This window comes from Cricetulus griseus (assembly GCF_003668045.3).
Source record: "Cricetulus griseus strain 17A/GY chromosome 1 unlocalized genomic scaffold, alternate assembly CriGri-PICRH-1.0 chr1_1, whole genome shotgun sequence".
NCBI classification, from domain to species: domain Eukaryota; kingdom Metazoa; phylum Chordata; class Mammalia; order Rodentia; family Cricetidae; genus Cricetulus; species Cricetulus griseus.
Window position 1 is genome coordinate 30,499,917 of NW_023276807.1, and position 24,035 is coordinate 30,523,951.

Here is a 24,035-nt window from a genome sequence, read left to right on the forward strand (position 1 = left end):
AGGACTACCAAGCTTTTCTTATATGTATGGCAAACAATCAAGCGTTTCAATTGAATTCCATGAACTGTACAATTATACAAATCCTTTAACTTTTGTTCTTTACATTGCATTTGTCATATTAATGAATTTAAATATATCAACCTCCCTATCAAATATATTGTATTTTTTCTTTCAATAGTCATACAAGAATACAGGTATTATACAGAGCCACACATTAGTGTTTCCTGGGCAATGGTAATCTCCTTTCTCTGGGTCCAATTTTAGCCCATGTGCTGGGAAATGAACATTAAAAGCATTTTTGCAGTTCTTTCCTGATAAATACTAATCTAAAATTTGTGCTGAGTTTATAATGCTATGGGCTAAAATGTGAAGTAAAGCATTTTCTGTTGGTCACAGCTACTCTTGACGCTAAGCAATTATGCTTTGGCAGTGTTGGGTGAAGCAGGCTTTTTTGGGGGCCACCAACAAACTCCCAAATCATGACATGGAGACTTAATATTATTTATGAATGCTCAACCTTAACTTATGCTTGCCCCACTAGCTCTCATAACTTCACTTAACTGTTTCTCTTCATTTGAATCTTGCCTCTTCCTTTTTATCTTTCTTTCATTCTACTCTGTGTCTGGCTGACTGGTGGCTGCCTGATTGGCTGGCCCCAGGTATCTTCCTCTCTTTTTCCCTTGTTTTCTTCTCTCGAGAACCTAGATTCCTCCTTCTACTTATTCTCTCTGCCTGTCAGCCACACCTATCCCTCTACTGCCTAGCTATTGGCCGTTCAACCTTTTTTTTTTTTTTTTTTTCAAGACAGGGTTTTTTTTCTTTGTAGATTCGAGCCTATCCTGGCACTCACTCACTCTCGAGACCAGGCTGGCCTCGAACTCACAGAGATCCACCTGCCTCTGCCTCCCAAGTGCTGGGATTAAAGGCGTGCGCCACCAATGCCCGACTGTTCAGCTTTTTATTAGGCCAATCAGGTGCCTTAAGCAGGCAAGGTAAAACAGCAACACATCTTCACATAGTTAAACAAGTGCAGCATAAACAAATGCCGCACACCTGTACATAGTTAAAGTAATATTTAAAACATAAACAAATGTAACACATCTTTACATAGTTAAAGTAATATTACACAACAGTTGGATATAAAAATAAAGCCTTTATATCATCCATACTGTCGAGTTAATATTAAAACTGTGTGCATAAATGGTTGATAGCTAAGCCTGATGTAGGCTGGAGAGACCATTTGGCAGCTAAGAGTACTTCTGCTCTTACAGGACCTGGATTTGGTTCCCAGCACCCAAGTCAGGGGGTTTACAATCTCATGTAACTCCTATTTCAGGGGATCTGACTCTCTTCTGTATGTGCCTACACTCAAGTGGTATACACCCACACATACACATAAAAAGCAGAAAATATGAAGGATTGTTGTATTTAAATTATGAGTTATTTGTAAGGATGTCCAAATGGGCTGGGCGTTGGTGGCGCATGCCTTTAATCCCAGCACTCGGGAGGCAGAGGCAGGTGGATCTCTGTGAGTTCTAGACCAGCCTGGTCTACAAGAGCTAGTTCCAGTTCCAGGACATCCTCCAAAGCCACAGAGAAACCCTGTCTTGAAAAAACAAAAAAACAAAACAAAACAAAAAAGATGTCCAAATGGGTGATGATTTCTAGAAATTTTAATAAGCAGAAACTTTCTGTTTTCCAATTAAGTCCAATAAAGAACTGGTTAGCTGTGCCAGGTTTGAAATTTAGAAAGAAAGATCATCCCACACACTGCTTGGATCCTGAGCAAGAACATGATCTAAAGTTCCTGTAAAGGACTTTTCATTAGAAAGATCTCCCAAGGATTTTATCTCTATAATTTTGTTTGCATTTGCTATAGTGATACTAAAAACATTGCCCACACTCCAGTGCACAGGAGGTATGCCATACACAGAGAAGGCCCCAGACTCCTCTGTAACCTTGACCCTTCCCTAGATATATCATCACTGGTGCAGAGTTTCAGCTGTGAAAGTGACTGCTTGTCTAAAGGCTTAGGTGATGTAAGTCTGAAAGCAAGGAGGAGTTGAGAAATTGAACCTCACCCTGATTAAGTGCACAAAGGATTGCATGTTGGTGGTGCTTTCTTCACAAGAAGGGACTGCTTGGGCTTGGAGTCTGTGAACGGTGGCCACAACACATTGTCCTCGTCTCCACCTACCTGTCACATACATGACCAGAAAGTCTTAACCAAATCACCTCGGGCTGTGTGTAGCCTTTCCTTCTTCCCGTCCCAACTATGTTAGGACGTTTCTTAGCATGGTGTCCCACAGAACGCCTGGGTACTAGTCTACTTTTTCTGCTATAACAAAATACCGGAAATAATCTACTTAAAAAGAAGAAAGGTTTATTTGGGTTCAGTTTTAGATCAATTGGCCTCATTGCTTAGGACCTCTTGTATTATTCTACACAATGATAGGAACTTGTGTGGAGTGAGGCCTTTACCTCTTAAACAGCAAAAAGAGAGGGACTTGCATGGTTCCTTAATTCCTGTGGTAGTTTGAATGAGAATGGCTCCTTTAGGCTATTTGTTTAAATACTTATCTCCCAATTGGTAGAATTGTTTTGGGAAGGATTAAGAGGTGTGGTCTTGTTGTAGGAGGTATGGCCAGTCCTTGGGGGTGGACTTTGAGGTTGCTAAAGCCCATGCCAGGCCCAGTCTTGATTTTTCTCTTCATAAGATGTGAGCTCTTAGCCACTGCTCCAGCACCATGTCTGCCTGCCTGTCTGCTCCCGTGCTCCCAGCCACGATGTCATGGACTCACCCTCTAAAATGAAAAGCAAGCACCTAATTCAGTGCTTTTAAAAGTAAGTTACCCTGGCCCTGGTGTCTTCTCACTTCAATAGAAAATTAAGACAACCCCCTTTGACAGCATGGCCCCAGTGACCCAACTGTCGTCTACGACCAGGTCCCACCCTTAGAAATTCCAATAGTGCCATGGCTGGAGCCGAGTGTTTAGGACATGGACTACCGGGAGGCAGTTTAGATTCAAACTCAGGCCCAAACCCTCCATCTGCCTATTTTGTGTGACAGCCTTGAAGTTGTCCCTCTGTGACTACTTCACTGAAGTAGATTTTCATTTCCATTGTTAGGACTACATCTTCATTTCCCTCAGTTTCGTGTGTACTGTGTGAGAAAAGCAGTTAGCTGAGTAGTTGAGGGTGAAATATCAGTTCATCTGTATTCAAATTCTGAGTCTCCCACTTCCTAGCTTGATAACCAGAGCCTAGTATCTTAAGTCCACCATGCCTCAGTTTCTCCTCATATAAAATCAGGCTAATAACACCACTTGTAAAGATGAAGGTACCCAGTGCTTTCCTTGGTTGCTCTCTGTCTTATATTGAGGCAAGGTCTTTCACCTGAACCAGAGTTTGCTCATCTCCAGAGCGCTGAGAACAGAGACAGGTCACCAAGCCTGCCCAACAGTTACATAGCTGCTGCTGAGCCCAGCTCAAGACCTCAGCTTGCCTGGCAAGAGCTTTGCACACTGAGCATCTCCCCAGCTCTGTAACTGCTTCTTAAAAATAATTTAGTATTACTCTTCTTTTTTACTTTATGTTCATTGGTGTTTTGCCTGTATGTATGTCTGTGTGAGGGTGCCGGATCCCCCTGAAACTGGAGTTACTGATAGTTGTGAACTGCCATGTGAGTGCTGGGTATTGAACCTGGATCTCGAGTGATGGCTCTGCAACAACTTTTAAAAAGAAACAAAAGGCAGGGAAACATACTTTAGGAAACTACAAGACAATGTTTATCAAGAATGCCTGCATATCTATAATTCAGCAACTCCCCTCCTAACTATACATCCAAGGGAAATATGGCCAAAAGAAAACAGGGTTACTAACCTCAACCTACTAAGCCTAACTCTCGCCTTAGACTATTTCAGGCCTGGGTAATGGTTACCTTGGCCAGGGAGAAGCAGGGGGAAAAAAGGAGCAAGAACCTATGGTGGTGTCACTAACATTTTATTCCTTCATCTGGTGTTGGTAACCGATGGTGAAAATACATTGAACTATAAACTCAGGATGTGAGCATTTTTTTTTCCCCTCTGTATCATAGTTCAAAAAAAAAAAAAAAAAGTGGGACTGGTGGCATGCACCTGTGACCAGCAACTGGAAGGTTAGAGAGACAGGAGGATGAGGAATTCAAGGCCAGTCTTTGTTACATTCAAGGCCAGTCTCTGTTGCCTGAACGTGTGTGTGGTGTGTGTGTGTGTGTGTGTGTGTGTGTGTGTGTGTGTGTGTGTGTGTGCGTGTGTGTGTGTGTGTGTGTGTTAAGAGAGAGAGAGAGAGAGAGAGAGAGAGAGAGAGAGAGAGAGAGAGAGAGAGAGAGAGAGAGAGAGAGAGAGAGAGAGAGAGAGAGAGAGAGAGAGAGAGAGAGAGAAATAGGAATAGAAAGCAGAGGAAAATAAACGAAGCAAGGTGGCATAAAGTTGAAAGCCACAGATCCCTGACTCCAGTACACCTGACCCTATTGGGTCACCCCTCTGCCTCTCACAGGCTCCTGCCCCGCCCCTTCTCTATTTGCTCAGCGCAAAGACTGCAAATGCTGTGAGTTCAGGATCTTCCCTTCTTTCCTTTTCTCTGGCCGCCTTACAAATGCATAATTTTTGGTAGTAGAGTAACTTGGGCTAGCTGAACGGCTTTATTGAAAAAAATAAAAATGTATACATTTAAAAACCTTGAAAGCCACGGTCTCTTTACCTCTCCTCTGGCCTCCACTCCCTCTAGGTCCCTCAATACCCCCTGCAGGACGTCACTTGGCCTTTGGGGACTGCCTTAGGTCCCTCAATACCCCCTGCAGGACGTCACTTGGCCTTTGGGGACTGTCTGTCTGAGCCTCGGGGTTTGGGGGGGTGACCGGCCCCAGCTGAAGCCGAGCTCCCACGGTGTCACACCCCCCCCCGCAAAGTCCCCGCCCGGATTGACCCCGCCCCGCGGCCGTGGTCTATTTTGGTCGCCCCGGCGCCGCGCGGGATCGCTGACAGTCGCGGATCCTGTGACACCTCCCAGCAGCCAGGCACTTGTTGCTCCCGGGACCTGTTGTCAATCCCTTAGCTGGCTTTTCCCTTTAGCCCCCTGCTGGCTCCTGAAGTAGGTTCTTTCTGTGTGACACCTGGGACGCTGATCTCTCAGACATCGCTGTCCTTGCTTGGAGAAATTGGAGGTCTTAAAAAAAAAAATTAAACACCGCACAGTAGAGAGGCCCCCACCGTGAGCAGGAGCCTGAAGCGCTGCAGAGGTGGCGCCTCTCCGGCCCGGGACCGCGGCCCGGAGTGCCGACGGCATGACGGACACAGCGACAGCTAATGGGGACGATAGGGACCCCGAGATCGAGCTCTTCGTGAAGGTAGGTCGGCATCCGGGGGCCTGTCTCCGCGCTGGCCCTGTAGTGATCTCAAGTGTCAGGGCGCAGATCCCTCTGGGATTCGGGACCCTCCCTAGGGAGCAAAGCTCAGTGCCCTGCCCTCATGGTTCTGCCGTTGGCCTTTCTGCAAGGGGCTCCCGGGAGGATGGAGTGAACTTCAACCTGGCAGGTGGCTGTTTTCGTGGAGAGTTCACCAGCAGTCTGTCAAACCCTGTAGGACAGATCACCACCTTGGATCCTGAACTCCGAGGGACGCAGTGATGTTGGCTGATCTTGAAGGATGCCCCCAGATATAGGGACAGGAGAACCTGGCTGGACCAGTAAACTTTTCTTCTACAGTAGAGGAAGGAGGAGGGGTGGGAGAGGGAGAGAAGGAAGAGCATTGATAAAAATGATCTTTGGCAAAAACAAAAATAGCATTTCCTAGCACCTCTCCTCTTTTATTCAGAAGGACTAAAATAAAAGTGAAGGTCACAAAACTGTTTTCTTGCTTGGTGGCTTGGAGAGGAAAAAACAAACACCCTGTTCTCTGATGTTATTGTCACTGTCATGATGACTCTGGGGCAGTCTCCTTAACTAGGGGACCTGCCAGTCAGCCTACTCAAGGCTGCAAAGCAGCCCCATCTTGCAGAACCAAATTAAGCCCCTGCTTCTTGGGCACTAGGTGAGCAGTAGCGCAGGAGCAAGACAACACCTGTATTTCTTTTGCTGGAGAAGGATGGAAGCCGGTGTGCGGGCATAGGCAGAAACATTTGATCAGCCCTCCTTGGGGACACTGCAGAAGCAGAAACCTGGAAACCTGAGGCGGGAGGAAAGCGGGCTCTGGGCAAACACAGTCTCCAGGACTTGGGGGAGGGGGAAAGCTCTGCTGCCTGATTACCTAGACGGTTCACAAAGGAGGATAAAACCTAGTGCCCTTTTCCTAGAATAGAGTGCTGAGTGCTAGGAAGACACTTGGCATTTCAAGGGTGTGCATATAACCTGGAAGCCAAAAGGTGTTACTTTGCTCAAACCACCGCTTCCAAGCCAGTTGAATAGACTTCTGCAGGAAGGTTTAGGCTTGTGTAAACATGAACAACAATGTTTTCTTCTTTGACACCTTTGAAACACACACATTATTCAACACACATATTGAATTTCATATATATATATATATATATATATATATATATTCTGTTACAACTTATTTTATGTCTACAAAGTGATCTAGGTCCCCTTTGGGCAGTTTTAGGTGTGTTGGCTGACCTACGTAATGAACACAGCCCGACTAGACAGGATGGGGCCATGGGAGCCACAGGGAGTACCCTGAGCCCAAGCACCCAGGCCTCCAGCCTGGAGGGTGAATGGACACAGCTTTCACACAGCTTGCTGCCTTCCTTAACACAGCCATTCTTGGACTTGCTCAGATTCCCTGGGAGTGGGAACTTCAAGGTGTCAGATTCCCCGAGAGAAGTTTCAAACACAAATTGGTTCTTTTGAGCCAAAGGAGCCCTTTGCCATGCTACCAGGCGTGGAAACCAATTCTACCTGTGTTTTGGAATTTCATGTTGGCAGCATTCGGAGATTTTGTCTAGTTATATGAAAAAGCTTACTCTGCAGCTCAAGTAGCACCCAGAGAATTCTAGAATATCTGTGCTGTCATCTGCCTTTTCTCTAAAGAGAAGCAATTAGTGAGACTCACACAGGACTTGATGGCTCTCAGACCAGATTGATGACAGAGCCGTTTTGATTCCCATCCTCATTCTTGAGCTTTGGTTACTGTTATGGTCACAGAGTATGCACACAAGCTGGGTCAGCCACATGGTGGTGGCGCACACCTTTAATACCAGCACTTGGGAAGCAGAGTCAGGTGGATCTCTGAGTTCAAAGCCACCCTGGTCTACAGAGAGAGAGCTCCAGGACAGCCAGGACTACAACAGAGAAACCCTGTCTCAAAAACACAAAACCAGCAGAGTCTAGAATGGGGCTGCTGCTCTGAGCCTCCAATGGTACCATTTTGGGGGAGCAGGTGCCCTGTTTGCAGAATCAGACTTTCCTCAAATCTGAAGTTTCTCTTTTGGATTCCCACAGAAAGAATGTCTCTGGGATCTGGTGTTGGGAAGCAGAGGTACTTTCTGAAGGGGAAGGTGGGTTTGGTCCCTCTGAAGTAACTCACATAGAGGAGGCCCCACCCGGAGCCACAATGTTGGTCATTTTCAACAGCCTGTGAAAGAAAGCCCCCAACTTAGCATACCATCAAGTCTTCCGTTCCACACTACTGCTTAGTGAATGTCAAAGCTGTTCCCTTCCCATGTGCTCAACAGTCGCCATGTTTCTATTGCTGTGACGATAGTAATCATAGTAGTGATAAATGGTAGCATCCTGCTTCATGTGGAGCACAGTGACAGCGATGACCTCATTAGTTCCTCACATGAAGATTATTTCACTCTTGTGGAAAATGAGGAAAACACTTAATTATGACTCACAGGACCTTGTGATGCTTGCAGTCACAGCACTTGGTGAACTGAGGTCTGTCCCTTTCAATACCAAAGGCTACAAGAACAGGGGATTAGTGTCACACCATTGAGCAAACGTGAGCTCGAGGGAGGTATGAAATGCTCTGAAGTAGACAGCACGCAGCGTGCAGACTCAAACCTCATCTCTGGAGCTCCATGCTCCATATACCCTGTCTTTCCCCAAACACCAATACACCAGTTCTTGCTCTATTTATTTACTGGCATATCATGTAGCCCAGACTGGCCTTGAATTCCCTAAGTACCTAAAGATGACCTTGAGCTCCTAGTCATCCTGCCTCCATCTCCTGAATGCTAAGAATGCACCGCCATGGCCAATATACTTGGTACTGGCGATCGAACCCAGGATTTCATGCATGCTAGGCAAGCACTCAACCAACTGAGTTTCATCATCAATTCCTTATACTTTATTCTGACAAGTTAGGCTCTCGGTGTTACACAAAACCTGTACCCAAGTCATCTCTCTGCCTCTAATGAAGTAGATTGACTATGAACAAGTTCCTGTGGCCTCTTCTTTAGCCAGAAATGTTTATAACTAATAACAAAGGCGATGCCAATTGGAACAATTCATTGTCCAAACCAAGATACTTGGAGAGTGAAGGGAACTGTTTGTGGTGCTTAGACTGAGAGAATAGATGTGACCAGGATTGTGTGGACGTGCTCTGGTTAAGCAAACGAGGTCACCACCCACTTGCTGTGAAAATTCCACGGGATCATACAGGCAAAAGTGCTTTGTAAATTGAATATTGCCACAAATGCCTTACCTTCCATTTTCCTGTAAGTTGTATGGCGGGTAGAGCGAACACTGGATTTTTGTGTTCCTGATTTCCTTTGGAGAGCCGAGGCCTGGTCCCTCCTCACTTGCAGGGATATTTTGAGAATGGATGAGATCATCGTTAGCTTGGACTTTGATCATAAAGGGAGGGTACCAGGTTGAATATGGTTTGATGAAGGAAAGAATAAAGAGCAAGGGAATAAAAACAGAAAGCAATTTGAGAGGACAAACACAGGACATTCTGAGCAGGCTAGATCAAGATTTCCTTCCACCCACCCTAGGTCCCAGATACAGAAAGTTACCAAGGAGAAGGGATGGTGGTGGACAAGTCCCCTGAAGTCATTTCTAGAGACTGGGGTTATCTACAGAATTTATGGATTTCCAAACTTGCTACATGAGCAAGTCATTTAGGGAAAGTGAAAGGCTCATGAACCAGGACATTCCCCAGGCTGATGACATCAGTCTCCATGAACAGAGTCTAGAAAAGTCTTTTTACTGCTACCCTGAGGTGACTCCAGTGTGCAGGCTTTATGGACAACCACGGGTGGGTGCAGGGCAGACACTTCCTTTCTGGCTAAAATAGTGTATGTTAAAATCTTGAATGTCTAGTAAACTGGGGTGTGGTCAGGAAGACTGTGAATGGAACTCACCTCCACGAACAATTGCAAATGAACTGGCAATGGTTCTCTCCACAGGACTCTAGAACAGTCCATGCTCATCAAATAGCCCTCCACACCATGTGCTTGTGGTGGGAGAATAAAGCAACCCTCTGATGGGCTGATCAAAATGACCAGTTGTTTTCTTTACTGGTGACCTCAACATCCCTGACAGTGGAGCAGGGCACCAGTCAAGTCATGAGATACATACATAGTGTGGTCATCTGATTCCAGAACAGGCAGGATTGAGTCTCATGGTGTTACCAACACAGTTGTCAGCTGCTGTGTTGCTCTGACAGCCTGGTGTTTTCAGGAAGCTCACCTATGCATAAGCTATTTCATAAAGGGTGTGTGTGTGTGTGTGTGTGTGTGTGTGTGTGTGTGTGTGTGTGTGTGTGTTGCACATGCCTGTGAACTTGGAGGCCAGATCAGGACATCACTCTTTTTGCCTATTTTTATTTTTGCCTTTTTGAAGCAGGTTCTCTCAGTGACCTTGGAGTCCGAGTGGTCATCAGTGAACCCCAATAATGAGATGGCCCTGTTGTCTCCGTCATCAGATGGGGTTACAAGTGAAGGAGATTACTATTTATGACTATTTCTATGGGTTCTGGGAATTTGAATTCAGGTCTTCATATTTGTGCAGCAAGCACACTTACATTGAACTGTCTCCTCAGCTGTGCGTGCATGCATGTGTGTGTGCATGCATGTGTATGCTTGTGGTATGTGTAAGTATGCATGCATGTTGGTGTATGTGCACACATGTGCACATGTAAGTGGAGGTTAGAGGTGTCTTCCTTGACCTGTCCCCACCTTATTTTTTGATAAAGGTTTTTCTATCTTGTTGATTTTCTCAAAGTTCCAACTCTGGTTCATTGGTTCTTGATATTGTTCTCTTTGTTTCTATTTTATTGATTTCAGCCCCCAATTTGATTATTTATGGTCTCTTGGGTGTGCTCACTTCCTTTTGTTTTAGAGCTTTTAGGTATGCTGTTAAATTTCTAGTACGAGATCTTTTCATTTTTTTAACGCAGGTACTTAGTACTAGCACTGCTTTCATTGTGTCCCACAACTTTGGGTATGCTATGTATTCATTTTCAGGGAATTCCAGAAAGTCTTTAATTTCTTTCTTATTGATGTCTTGACCCATTTTTCACTCAATAGAGAGTTGTTCAGTTTCCATGAGTTTGTAAGCTTTCTGCTGTTTCTGTTGTTGTTGATATCCAGCTGTAATCAGAGGTGGTCTGATAGGATGCAGAGGGTTATTTCAGGTTTTTTTTTTTATCTGTTAAGAATTGATTTGTGTCCAAATATGTGGTGAATTTTGGAGAAAGTTTTATGAGGTTCTGAGATGAAGGTATATCTTTTGTGTTTGGATGAAATGTTTTGTAAATATCTGTTATGTCTATTTGGTTTATAACTTCTGTTGCTCTAGTATTTCTCTGTTTAGTTTTTGTCTGGTTGACCTGTCTACTGGTGACAGTGGGGTACCACTATCAACCTGTGAGGATCAATATGTGACTTAAGCTATAGTAGTGTTTCTTTTACAAACTTGGGTGTCATTGTGTTTGGGGCATAGATATTAAGAGTTGAAATGCCATCTTGGTGAATTTATAGTAGTCTGGGCTGGCAGCTATGATCTCTTAGAGACTGTAGTACTTTTGTCCAGGCTTCTCTGGCTTTTAGAGTCTCCATTGAAAAGTCAGGTGGAATTCCAATAGGTCTGTATTTATATGGCACTTGGGTCTTTTTCCCTTGTAGCTTTCAATATTTTTTTGTTCTGTATGTTTGGTGTTTTGATTATGATGAGGTGAGAGACTTTCTTTTCTGGTCCAATCTATTTGGTGTTTTGTATGCTTCTTGTACCTTTATAGGCTTTAGGTTAGAAAATTTTTCTTCTATGATTTTGTTGAATACATTTTCTGGGCTTTGAGCAGGAATCCTTCTCCTTTCTCTATTCCTATTATTCTTAGGTTTGGTCTTGTCATAGTGTCCCAGATTTTCTGGATGCTTTGAATCAAGAATTTTTTAGATTTACATCATCTTTGACTGATGTATCCATTTCTTCTATTGCATCTTCAATGCCTGGGATTCTCACTTCCATATCTTGTATTCTGTTGGTGAAGCTTGCCTCTGTACTTATTTCAATTTTTAAATTTTTCATTTCCAGAATTTCCTCAGCTGATATTTCTTTATTGCTTCTATTTCCATTTTGGGGTCTTGAACAATTTTCTTCAACTGTTTATGTTTTCCTAGATTTCTTTAAAGGATTTATTCATTTCCTCTAATTGTTTGTGTTTTCCTGGATTCTTTTAAGAGATTTATTAATTTCCTCCTTAATGATCTCTATCATCTTTATATAGTTGATTTTAAGGTCTTTTTCTTGTGCTTCAGCTATGTTGGAATATTCATGGCCTGCTGTGGATGGATAGCTGGGATCTAATGGAGACGTATTACACTGGCTGTTGTTGATTGTGTTTTTATGCTGGCATTTAGGTATCTGGGTTTGAGATGATTACAGGTCTAGGTGCTAATTTCTTGGTTTGTCTTTGTTGGGTGGGTGTTTTGTTCATTGGTTTCTGTTTCCTCTCTGAATTTTCAGAGTCTGATAGCTGGCTGGGCGTTGTCTGTTTTACTGGCCTGCTCAGCTGATGTGTTCACAGGGAATGCCTGCTGGTGCTGGAGGCTGGGATGAGTGAGGGAAGGGAAGCTAAGAGGCGATGACGTGTGGCATCCACAGGAGATGTGGGAAGGAGGGAAGAGAAGCTGCAGCTGGTGATCTGTTGCAGCTCTAGGGACAAGACTGAGGGATTGGATCTAGGGGAACAGAGGGAGGGAAGAGAAGGTCTGTGGGTAGCTTACCTGGCTTTCTGGAGGCACCATGATCTACTCTCAATATCCCAATACTTAGCATCTATGTGCACCATCACTGCTTCCTTTCCAGGTATTTAAAGGTTGAGTGGTACCCGTGTCAGGTGCTATGGCAGGTTGTAGGGTGACCATGGCTCTACAGGGGCAGAAATCCAGTATCAGTGGCGTCTGCTCCTGCTTTCCTGCTGATTTTTACTCTCTCTTTGGGTGTCTGTGGGCTCTCTACAAATGGGTCAGAGTCTATGAGGTTAGACAAGTTTAGGTTGAAAGCTTTTTATTTTTGCTTCCCTTTGAGAGGCCTGGTGCTAAGCCTACTGTAGTAGAAAAATGGCTTTATAGCTGCATGGGCTATGGTAAATTATTTGACATCATGAGCCATAGTTTCCTTCCTCCTTTCTTTTCTTTTCCTTCCTTCCTTCTTTCCTTCCTCCCTTCCAACTAGCAATGCTAATAACAGCAATACATGTTTGACAGGTTTGATCTGCTGGGTTTGAATTTGGAACCTCCTCTACAGACCCTGTGTAAGACAACTGGTGAAGACAAAGTCTTTAAACCCCCTTCCCTTGGATGGTATAGGAAATCACAGCTTACTCTCACCCCCCTTGTCTCATTGATGGAGCTGTGACATAGACCAAGGGCAGCTGGCCCTTAAGGCAGCTATCCCGGATCCTAGTCCTCTGAGTGGGCTGATGTTTCACCAACCAGAGGCATTGCCTAAAGGGTATGGTTGGTGTCACCGCAGCACACTCATCATTGATTCTGGAAGTTGATTCTTCCTGCCAATTGCTCCATCACCCAATACAGCTTCCACACAGCTGCTTCCTGTGAGGATGGGATTTCAGGGCTCTTCCCTTTCCTGTCACTGGCTCTGGCAAGAGTCTCCCAACCTCACCCGAACACTATCTGTGACTTTACCCTTAAGTGAGAAGAAGACTTTGGAGTCTAGGCCCTTTTTTTGGAGGTCCCTGGTTTCCTGTTGAGATTTCCCTGCCCCATCACAATGACTTCCAAGCCATGCCTAGATGTACAGGCTCGTGGAGGAAACACAAACACACATGAGCTTCCCAGAGGTGTGTGTGTGTAAAGGTCTCTCAGCATCCAGGAATTCAGAAGGAGTCTGAAGACACATCCCTGCCAGCCTCTGGGAAAGTTAGCAATGTGTGTATTTCCTTGAAAGACGTTTTGAGTTCCAAGATGTGAAGTTATTTAAGGACAAATAAGAATGTTCTATCAGAACTGAGATGAGCCCTTCGTTTTAAAAAGAAAGGGGATCCACCTGTAGAAGCCCTGAACAGCGCTGCTGGTGCAGGAAAAGCCTGGGTTTTCCTTATTGTTGTGGTCCTGGTAAACAATGCTGAGGGCAGAGGGTCTTAGCCCTGGATGCACGGACACTTGTGAAGGTTTTCATGTGATCTTCCTCAATCCTTCTCCCTGTGGGTTTAGATTTAGAGAGGTTGAGGGGAGAGACCCTGGCTACCCTGAAGTCACTTTGTGGTTCATCAAAGACAAAGAACCACTGGCTGGAACCCAGGTGAAAGGGACCAAATGAGCCCACGGGAGATCAAAAGGACAAAATGAAAGCCAGTCCCTGCTGAAGCTTGCATTTTCCAGGATGGAGGAGGCTACAGCAAAGGCAAATAGGCTCATTAGTGTGAAGCATCCCACATGGGCCTCAGATAACCAGGAAAGGGAGGAAAGCTTTGACCTTGTTTTTTCTATTTGCTCTTTTCCTCTTGGGATTTTTCTTACTAATACAGGAGTGACATGCAATTTTAAAAGCCAGGCAAGTGGGAGATATTAGCTACGTAAAAAACTTGAGGAGTTAGGACTTCGGGGGGGATTTCAGATGGTGGATCAAGCAGTTAGCACAGATGCTTATGAAGCACCACCCTGTGCCAGACTCTAAAAGCTGAAGGGAGATATGAGAGAGGTCTAAAAACTGGGATAACATCCGCCCAGGAACATGCAGTGAGGGAGAGGAAATGCAAACATGCTGCCAGGACAGAGGATGAGGATGCAGATGAAGGGATCAGGGCAGTATCATTGAAGGACCCTAAACCTAATCAGGGAGGAAGTAAACCCCGCAGTGAACCTTGAGACGTGATCACAATTGAGGAGTAGGTAAGCAGGATGAAGGGGTTCAGGACTGCTTACCTGGGCTGCACAAGGCTGTCTGCCAGGAATGGGACAGTTATTGGAAGGAAGGCACAAACAACAAGAGGAGGGGGTTGTGTATGGCAGTGCTCCCTTGTAAGCAATGGAAGTCACTAGAAGTGTCTGCCTACAGTTCATGGTTAGAAGGGCTTCTCTGCTGTGTTGTGTGATACAAGGAAACGGTAATAAACTCAGGGACAGAAGATCTGGATCCTGGTCCTGCTCTACCATATGTGGTTTGCTCATCTATGCAATGGGATCAGCAGCCATAAAATCATATCATTTTCTATTTATACTTGTGGAGGTTTGAAAAGAAATGGATGCCAAAGGGAGTGGCACTATTAGGAGGCATGGCCTTGTTGAAGTAGTTGTGGTCTTGTTGGAGGAAGGGTGTCACTGTGGAGGTGGGCTTTGAGGTCTCATATATGCTCAAGCCATGCCCAGAAAGACAGACCACTCCCTGCTGTTTGTAACATGTGGGACTCGCCCCAGCTCCAGCACCCTGTCTGCCTGCACTCTGTTATGTGCCACCATGATGATAATGGACTGAACCTCTGAACTGTAAGCCACCCCGATTAAATGTTTTCCTTTAGAAGAGTTGCCATGGTCATGGTCTCTCTTCACAGCAATAAAAATACTAACTTAGACAATACTAATATCTAGAAGTCATCTAGTGTGACACTCTCTGAGCAGACAGTCAGAGATTTTGGAGTGTATGCTTTGTGAATGAAAGGAGAAAGTAAGCAGCTGCTGTTTTATCATTGGTGCTGTGGGCATGCCCACCACAGCCACGCCCACCATGTCCACACCACCCACTGTGCCCACACTCACCATGCCCATGCCTACCATGACCACAGGAGAGCCTTGAGGCAGGTGGTACACTGCACAAGGCCTATTAGAAGTCTTTCCATACCCAAGTAGATTTGAATGGCAGAGGGTGCTGTAGGAGGAGAGGGCCTGGAGGAAGAAGCCTGTGCAGCATTTGAAGAACATCAAAGTCTCATGGTGCCATGGTGAATTCATTTCTGGAGAGATGAGTTCTCATATTGGGATGCTGATAATCTTTTTGTTTGCTTTTTGTTTTTGAGACAGGGTTTCTCTGTGGCTTTGGAGGCTGTCCTGGAACTAGCTCTTGTAGACCAGGCTGGTCTTGAACTCAGAGCCCCACCTGCCTCTGCCTCCTGAGTGCTGGGATTAAAGACATGCGCCACCAAAGCCTGGCTGGGATGCTGATCATCTTAATGTGCTTGGCCAGCATGGCCAAGAGCACTGAGTCAGCGTGCTGAATGGAGATCAGTTCATCAAGTGTTCAGGGTTCTTTTCATGCTGAAACACTATGAATTTACAGTGAAACTGGGACTGTGAGGAATAGAGTTGTTGCTCATGAACAATAACATGACTTCAGAACTGTTTCATTTGGAGTATGGGCAGGGCAATTGTGTATAAACCTTCATGTTAGTGCTTGAAAACCAGAATCAAGAACCAGGGTGGTCAAGATCAGGGCCGTGGATTTGAACTCCTCCCTAGAGCTATGGTTGAAGAAATGCATTCCCCATAGGAGGGCACACAGAGAAGGTGGGAAGAAATAAAGACTGTGCATTAACAAGGAGGGAGGGATGGGGCACAGGACAAGTTGGTTAAGTGATGAGAGATAGGAAGGGGATAAATAGCACACTCTAGGTGCCGTGTGAATGGCGGCTTGGAGTCAGGAAATGCCAGGCTAGGTCCTCTAAGAAGTAAGACCTTTGCTTGGCTATGACCAAGAGAGTGAATATAAGGGATGTTGGGAAGGCAGATGGAGTTGTAGGTAAGAGTTCTAACAAAGATCACAGACTAGATATCTTATAAACAAGAGAAGTGTATTACTTAGTACTGGGTGCTGGGGGTTCAAAGGGAAGGCACTGGCAGGTTAGATGTCTGGGTAAGGGCCTGCTTTCTGGTTCATAAACAGTGTCTTTAGTTGTTTTCTCAACTGATGCGATGGGAAATCCTTAGTAGCTCTCTCCTGACCTAACTACCTTGAATCCCTACCCCTGAATATTATCACCTTCAAGATAAAGTTCCAACATTTGAATTTTGAGGAAAATGCACAAGCCATCCCTGAACAATTGAAACTTAGATTTAAAATTCAGATATGCTTATTAAAATTGCTATTTTAAAAGAGATATAGAGAATCAGAGAGTGAGGGAGCGAGGAGAGGAAGAGGAGAGGAGAGGAGAGGAGAGGAGGGAGGGGAGGGGGAGGGGAGGGGAGGGAGGGGAGGGGAGGGGAGAAGGGAGGGGAGGGGAGAAGGGAGGGGAGGGGAGAAGGGAGGGAGGAGTTTGATTATTTGACCATGGTTCACCTGACCCCAATAGAGATGATTAGGCTCCTGCAATATGCATAGGGAAGTTCCTGTAGTGTCACGGTCATGTTCCCCCATGCTTGGTGTTGTTTGTTTCCCTGCACTAAACTCTATGGACCTTACTTTTTCCACTTCCATCCATCATTAGTCAGTGATACGGGAAAAAGTGCCAAGAATTCAACTACAGAAATAGCACAAAAGGAGGAGGGGAGCATGTGCAGTGAGCAGTGCCCAGCAGAGAGCCCATTACCTGGAATGAGAGGAAGGAAACTCTTGTCCCAGTTACTGACTCTTAAGAGTCCAATTTTGGGAGGTTGTCATGGAGATAGATAGCTTGCTAGAGGTGCAGCTGAATGAAGGCTGTTCTCCCTCAGATGTACCCCAATGCTTCCTAACACTGTCAGCAAGTAAAGGCTCTGAGAACACCACACGCATGGGGGTGGGGGACAGTCTCGAGACATGTGAGTCAGAACATAAAAGCAGAGATGTACGATATCTTTGGGATTTGGCTCAGAAACTAAAGGAGCCACCAGCCTGTTGCTGGTTGCCTCAATGACATCAGTCAGATTTTTTCTTGTAGGGGGAAGACTATGGGAGGTTAAGGCATGTGGGGAGTCATGTGACCCTTCCTCATTGTCAAAATTAATGGCTTTTGTTGTTGTCTGTATGTTGTAATTTTGAGATGTTATCCCAGGTTGTCCTCAAACTCTGTATACAGCTAAGGGTGACCTTAAACTCTGGATCCTCCTGCCTTTATTTGCTGTGTGCTAGGATTACAGACATACATGCCCATGCCTGGTTTACGGGATGCTGTTATCAGAGCCCAGGGGCTTATGCATGTTAGGTAAGCCTACTATCAGCTGAGTCACACCTCCAAGGATCTGATTGGTCCGGCTGGATTCTCATGAAGGGCAGAAAAGTTAAGGGGTTTGCTGGCAACTCACAAAAGCTGTAGACCTGGAGCTCATGCATGACTCATAGGCAGCTCTTCCTCCAGGGACCTCTTCCAGGGTAGATAAGGGAGTGAGCTCAGCTTCTCCACTCCTACATGCTCCTAGAAACTTCTCCTGGCACTCCTTTCCCCACAAGAATACTGCTATGGAGCTGCATGTATAGCTTTGCATCTTACATATTCAAAAATTGTTGAGTGATGGGGCATGACAGTGGAGGTCAGGAAACTTCTTTTTTTTGTGGGGTAGGGGTTTTTGCTTCCTGCCATTTTGTTGGTGAGAGCTGGTAGCTTGCCTGTCTTCATCTCTAAAGTAAAGGAATTGCATGTTTTTTTGTTTGTTTTGTTGGTTTTTGTTTATTTTTGCTTTTTGTTCTGCTGTTGTCTGAGGTCCCCTTTAGTTCTGATAGTTGATTCTTTTATTCTCCAATGCGCTGAGTACCATCCAGGGCCCTTTGAGAGGTTCCGAAAGGATTTATGGCATACTTGACTAAGGGGCTGAGCTTTTATAGCCCAAGACAGGCTCAGAAAGTGTTCCTTTATAAAAGGTCTCATGGCAAGCATTTTAGACTTTGTATGATACCACTGTCTCTGTCACAGACATGAGGTGCCCAGTTCAGTCACCATGAGAACAGACACAGACAACATGCAAATTAATAGACACACCTGTAGTCTAATAATACTTTACTATAGTATCACCATGGGCTGACTTACTCTGACTTACCCAACTGATTTCCTGTGAGATATATATATATATTCATATATATATGAATTTGCTTTGAGTGTGGTATAATGGCCAGAGCTGTGGACATGGTCTTTGGTCTTTGTTGTCATAGTGTGGGGGTCAGTTCTCCCACTGGCTTGCTTTCAAGGGAGTGGCCAGACCCCCTGCCACTCTTTTCCGTAAACCCCAAGAATGATGAGGCAACCTCTGAGTTCATGATGAAATAGAGTATTCTGAATTTCTTAGAAATGTTTCCGTGTTGTTAATATCCCTTTTCTTCATGTGATAAGATATTCACACAGGCAGAGGCATGGAACTTGGTTGCCAGGCTCATAACAAGGTTTCTGAGGCTACAGCCTCAGTGTTAGAGTGTACATGGACCACACTCCTCCTGTGATTCTACCGACACTTCTGCCTGCCTCCCCCGCCCTTGGGCTGCTCTTTTGTCAGATGATCCCCTTGGCACTTGCTGGTCGACCTGGTGTCTACCAGGCCACACATTGCTGACATCTGCTGTGTGTCTGATTAGCACTTGATAGTTTTGTGCTAGGACATAACCACCTGGCAGAGGGAAGATGTAGCAAGTCCTCCACAGATAAAGCAGTGCAGAAACCGTGATTCCCTCACCTCCAGGCCAGTGTAGACCCAGGTGAGACGGCAAGCCATCCAGACAGCCGCTCCCAGCTGTAGGACCTCAGACAATTGTCCCAGAAGCCAGATTTCTTGAGAAAGGACAATGTTGTTCTCTGAGGTCACCTTTTCCTAATGGTAAACAGTCTGTTCTTGACTTCCCTGTACCCTTGACCAAGACACTTGACCTCTCTGGGGAATTTTTCAGCTATGAAACAGATTGGAACCACATTCCTGTCCCTGCTACATTCTGGCCTCAGTTCAAAGTGTATAAATTTGAAGAATCCACTTAAAGTCACTGATTTTTTTTTTGTTGTTGTTGACTTACACTGGTTCAAGTTCATATAAGTTAGTGTCATTGAGTATCTATCTATGAAGGTGTGCATGTAATTTTTTTCATATTAAAAGACCCACTTTCACTAGTGTGATGTGTTATGTTTTGACAGAAATTTTTTCCTTGGGTCAACAATTTATAAATACAAGGCAGTTTTACCCTTTATTTATGTGTTTATATTTTGGGAGTATTTTCCCTTTTATTATGAATTTTTATTTAGATTAGAAACAATCTTATTTTACATATCAATCCCAGTTCCCTCTCCCTCCCATCCTCCCTTGCCCCCCACCCCACCCCCATCCCACACCCTATTCACTCCCCAGGAGGGTCGGGCCTCCCATGGGGGATCATCAAAGTCTGTCACATCATTTGGGGCGGGGCCTAGGCCCTCCTTGGGAGGATTTTCAACTGGATTAAATACTGACATTTACAGTGGACATTTGTTACAAACCATCACCACCAACACACCTTAGGTCCAGTATCTCCAACACATGACCCATGAGTTAGCTGTCTAGATCCATTTCTTTTCTGTTCAAAATAGCTAGGGTTCCACCAGTAGTATGTAATAAGGATCCTGTCATTAGTTCTTTAAGAAGAAGATGTCCTACATACTCTATTACTTACAAATGCTAATTTGAGTACATGGAAATATCCTACACTAGTGAATGAATGGAAACAATGGTTGGTTAGATGAATGAGCACAGGGTTTACTGTAGAAAGAATCTGTGCATTTAGACCCAGCACCTAGGATTTGGCATGGGTATGTACTCCCACTCATTAGGAAATCAGTTCCTACACGCCCAGGACTTTTTTTTTTTTGAATTACAAACAAGATTGAATTACATGGCAGTCCCAGTTCCCTTCTCCCTCCCTTCTTCCCCTACCACCCCCCAATTAAAACCCTACCTATCACATATCCTTTCTTCTACACCTGACTCAACCTTTCTGCTCCCTCATGACCTCTGAATCTTTCCTCTTCTTCCCTTCTCATTCTTGTAGCTCCCTCCCCCCTCTTCCCATGTTCTCAATTTGCTCAGGGGATGGTGACCCTTTCCCCTTCTCCAGGGGACAAAGTTTGTCTCTTTTAGGGTCCTCCTTGTTTACTACTTTCTCTCGCATTGTGGATTGTAGGCTGGTAATCCCTTACTCTATGTCTAAAATCCACATATGAGTGAGTACATATCATGTTTGTCTTTTTGTGATTGGGTTACCTCGCTCAGAATGGTTTCTTCAAGTTCCATCCATTTTCCTGCAAATTTCAAGATTCCATTTTTTTTTTCTGCTGAGTAGTTCTCTATTGTGTAAATGTCTCACATTTTCTCTATCCATTCTTCAGTTGAGGGGCATCTAGGCTGCTTCCAGTTTCTGGCTTTTACAAATAGTGCTGCTATGAACATCGTTGAACAGATGTGTTTGATGTATGAATGTGCTTCTTTTGGGTATATTCCTAGGAGTGGAATTGCTGGATCTTGTGGTAGACTGATTCCCATTTTCTTGAGGAGTTGCCATATTGATTTCCAAAGTGCAAGCCCAGGACTTTAATCTTCCCTTTCTCTTCAGTCTTCACTATAAAATAGAATAGATAAGCATGTCGGCAGGTCCCTTATGTGAAGATTTTTGCCAAGGTTAGAAACAGGCTCAACAGATGCTCTGCTTTCAAAGAGCCATGATTGCTTAAAGGATAGGGGAGGGGCTTTCTTCCTTGCATCCTCTGATGAATGTGATCCATGCAGGAGTTGCAGTTTTCCACTATCCACCTTCTATCACAGGCTAAAAGATATCAGAAGGCAGCACCACTGACTTTTATGTAAACTTTTATGTTTTATGTAAACTCCCTATGAGTTTACACAGAGCTGAATATTTGTGAGATGCTCAATGAATTTCTCAGAGACCAATGACTTGGTTGACTGACAAAGTCTTGTCTACCCTGATGATGAGAGCTGGAAAATAGGTATGTGATTGATTCTCTTTCATCCAAAATGAATTCTTCTTGCATTTGGGGGAGGAAAAAGAATATGACAAAAAATAGATTGTATGAAATTTTTTTCAGTTAAACATTTTTTGAAATGTACACACTCCATAGTTTTCAATGACAGTGTAAATATTAGAATTACAGGAACTTTCCTCTCAGAAACTTGTTTTCTGTACAGGTAGTCTCGTAGAAATGTCTCCTAAGATTTGGAAAGCAGGTGTTGCCCACTGAGTTGAGCAACTATCTGGAGTCATCTGGCCTTCCAGTTGCTACCATGAGTTTCAGGCAAGGAGATGCTTGAATGACCAGTGATACTCTCTAAGACAACTGTTAGCAGCAGGGGCTCCTGCAAGATGCCATGGTCTCCTTCCCACTGGCATCCTCTGTGTGACATATGGATGTGGACAGCCAAGGTCTTCTTAGGGAAGGGTAACATTATCCCACAGTGAATAAAACTTATTCTTGTGAGATAAAAACTCACTATTTTATGTAAAATCACAAGTACACATCCCAGACACAAACTGATACGTATGCATTATATATATATATATATATATATATATTATATATATATATTCTATCTATAGTTTAAATTATCATGACAGAGGTTAGGAGAAAGCCTTAAAAAGTTGTTTAAAAGATACAAATAAAAGGCAGAAGATGCTGCTATAGAATTAGAACCGTTATTCTGAATTCAATTTCCTGCTTGGGCACACACACACACACACACACACACACACACACACACATCTGTATCTTTTAGGCGTGAACACATTGCAAGACTGGTTTCAGTATCCCTTCGAGACTTGTCTGCCGTTGCAACCCTCCCTTGAAGAATTTGCTTTCACCCTCAAGAATCTATTTACAGTCTGAATCTTCAAGTACCTGTGAACAGCCATTCTCATTTTGACTCGCAGACCTTCATGTCTCACACAGTCTCCAGGCACTGTCTGCATTTGCCACACTTTTTGGAAGGCTGCCTGTTAGAAATGAGCTCATCTAATAGTTTATCACACCAGCCATCCACCAAGCACCTCCTATGTGTATGTAGTCTTTTTTTTTTTTTTTTTTGTAGTGTATTCCATGATGTCCAAAGATGGAGATTCAGCTAGGAATCCCAGGACAAAATCAGGTTAGGGATGGAATTTAGAGATATGTATGTTTTTGTGTTGTTGAAAGCTAATTATTGGCTTGAACTGGGGACAAGGGGGCTCTGAAATATTTCCTCTGGAATCATGAGACAAGTTTTTCTGTCATTGCTACTCTATTGACCTGTGTCCATCTTTCTATTAACAGCTTTTGCTATGACTCTACCTTATTTTGAGCTGGAGTATGTCACTTTGAACACATAAATAATTCCCCAGAGCTTTCAAAACTTTTCAGTGTCACATTAAGGAAAATAAATTATAACACACTTCCCCTTGATGTAAGTTAACCAAGAGCAAGCTCGGATTCTAATTCTCTACTTTTCCTGTTTCTTTCATTGTTTCCCATCTGTCTGTGTTAGTGTGTTTCTGTGCCTGCCTGGATGCTGTCTATGAGTCTATCCCTGTCCCTGTGTCTGTATGTCCCAGTGTATGTCCCTAACAGAAAGCATCACATTGGGAAAGAATGGGACATTCCACAGAAATCTTTAACAGAGTGTTACAAGGGGTGAAGTCACAACTGCAGCTGAGCCCAACTAGACAGATAACAAATAATATTATAAATATCGTTGTTTATCAAGAAATATCTGTATGTTATTTTCAGCATTTGTGGCAGATTTTTATTGTGTAAGATACTTTCAAGTTGTATTTTCTGATCTCTAGCATTTATTCCCATAATATAGATACATGATTTATTTGTGGGCTAGGGACATGGAAGAGAACATAACAAAATTACAGCTATAAATTGGTTTAAGTTGTAAAAATTGATTACATGGGAAATCCAAGGCAAATAAGGTTGTTTCATTGGATTCCTAAAGGGAAGTTAAAGAAACAGGCCAAGTACATGATAGGATAGCACTCTTATTTATGTATCAAGCAACCTCAAGTTATTTTATTAACTCTGACTATGAGCTCCAGCGAATGTTCCAAATAATATGAGATATTGTTATAGTAATGCATTGCCACTCTTGAATACTCATTTGTTCCTTTTATTGTGTGTGTATCAGTGGTTTGTCTGAGTGCATGTTTGTGCACTATGTGTATGCAGTACCCTTGGATGCCAGAAGAGGGCAATCGTAGAATACTGGTCTATACACCTTCGTGTATAGCTGTGACTGCAGGATGCGAAGAAAACTTTTTTTTCCTGAATGGGACAGCTGCCCCTTAAAAACTTACTTTTATAACTCAATATGAGGAAAACATCTAGAGTGAGTATTGGGACGGGAAAATGGTGAACAGAGACTGGATTCTGAAGAGGGGGTGGTAGTGAGGGAGGCACCAAGATGGTGAATATAGAAATGCAACCGTCTGAGTCTGTTTTTGTGGTTTGTTCATACTTGGTTTCAGGACTGACCACTCTCTATTGGATAATCAGTAAGAGGGCTCATCTTAGGGAGACAATAATTCTCTTCGGTCATTAGGTGCCTGTCATTCTTTGTTTCCCCTTTCATTGAAGTTTCCCCTTTCTATGTTAGTGTGTCCATTGATATTGCCATTGTTCTCTCTTGTTTATGTAGTCATTTTTAGGAGCCACCGTTTCACAGCAGACTTCCAGGTATTATCCTGG

The 24,035-nt window shown here is 44.0% G+C and overlaps 1 protein-coding gene across 2 annotated transcripts in view; it reads left to right on the forward strand.

The window, feature by feature from the left end:
* The window catches only part of Clic5 (chloride intracellular channel 5), a 147,770-nt gene that overhangs the window by 46,942 nt on the left and 76,793 nt on the right, over nt 1-24,035 (forward strand). The window contains exon 1 of one of the 2 annotated variants that reach the window (XM_027387440.2): nt 5,324-5,386. The exons of the other annotated variant lie outside the window; for it this stretch is intronic. Within the exon in view, the coding sequence (XP_027243241.1) occupies nt 5,324-5,386 (63 nt within the window). Of the gene's footprint in view, nt 1-5,323; nt 5,387-24,035 lie in introns of those variants that run through there. 2 annotated transcript variants of the gene reach the window in all.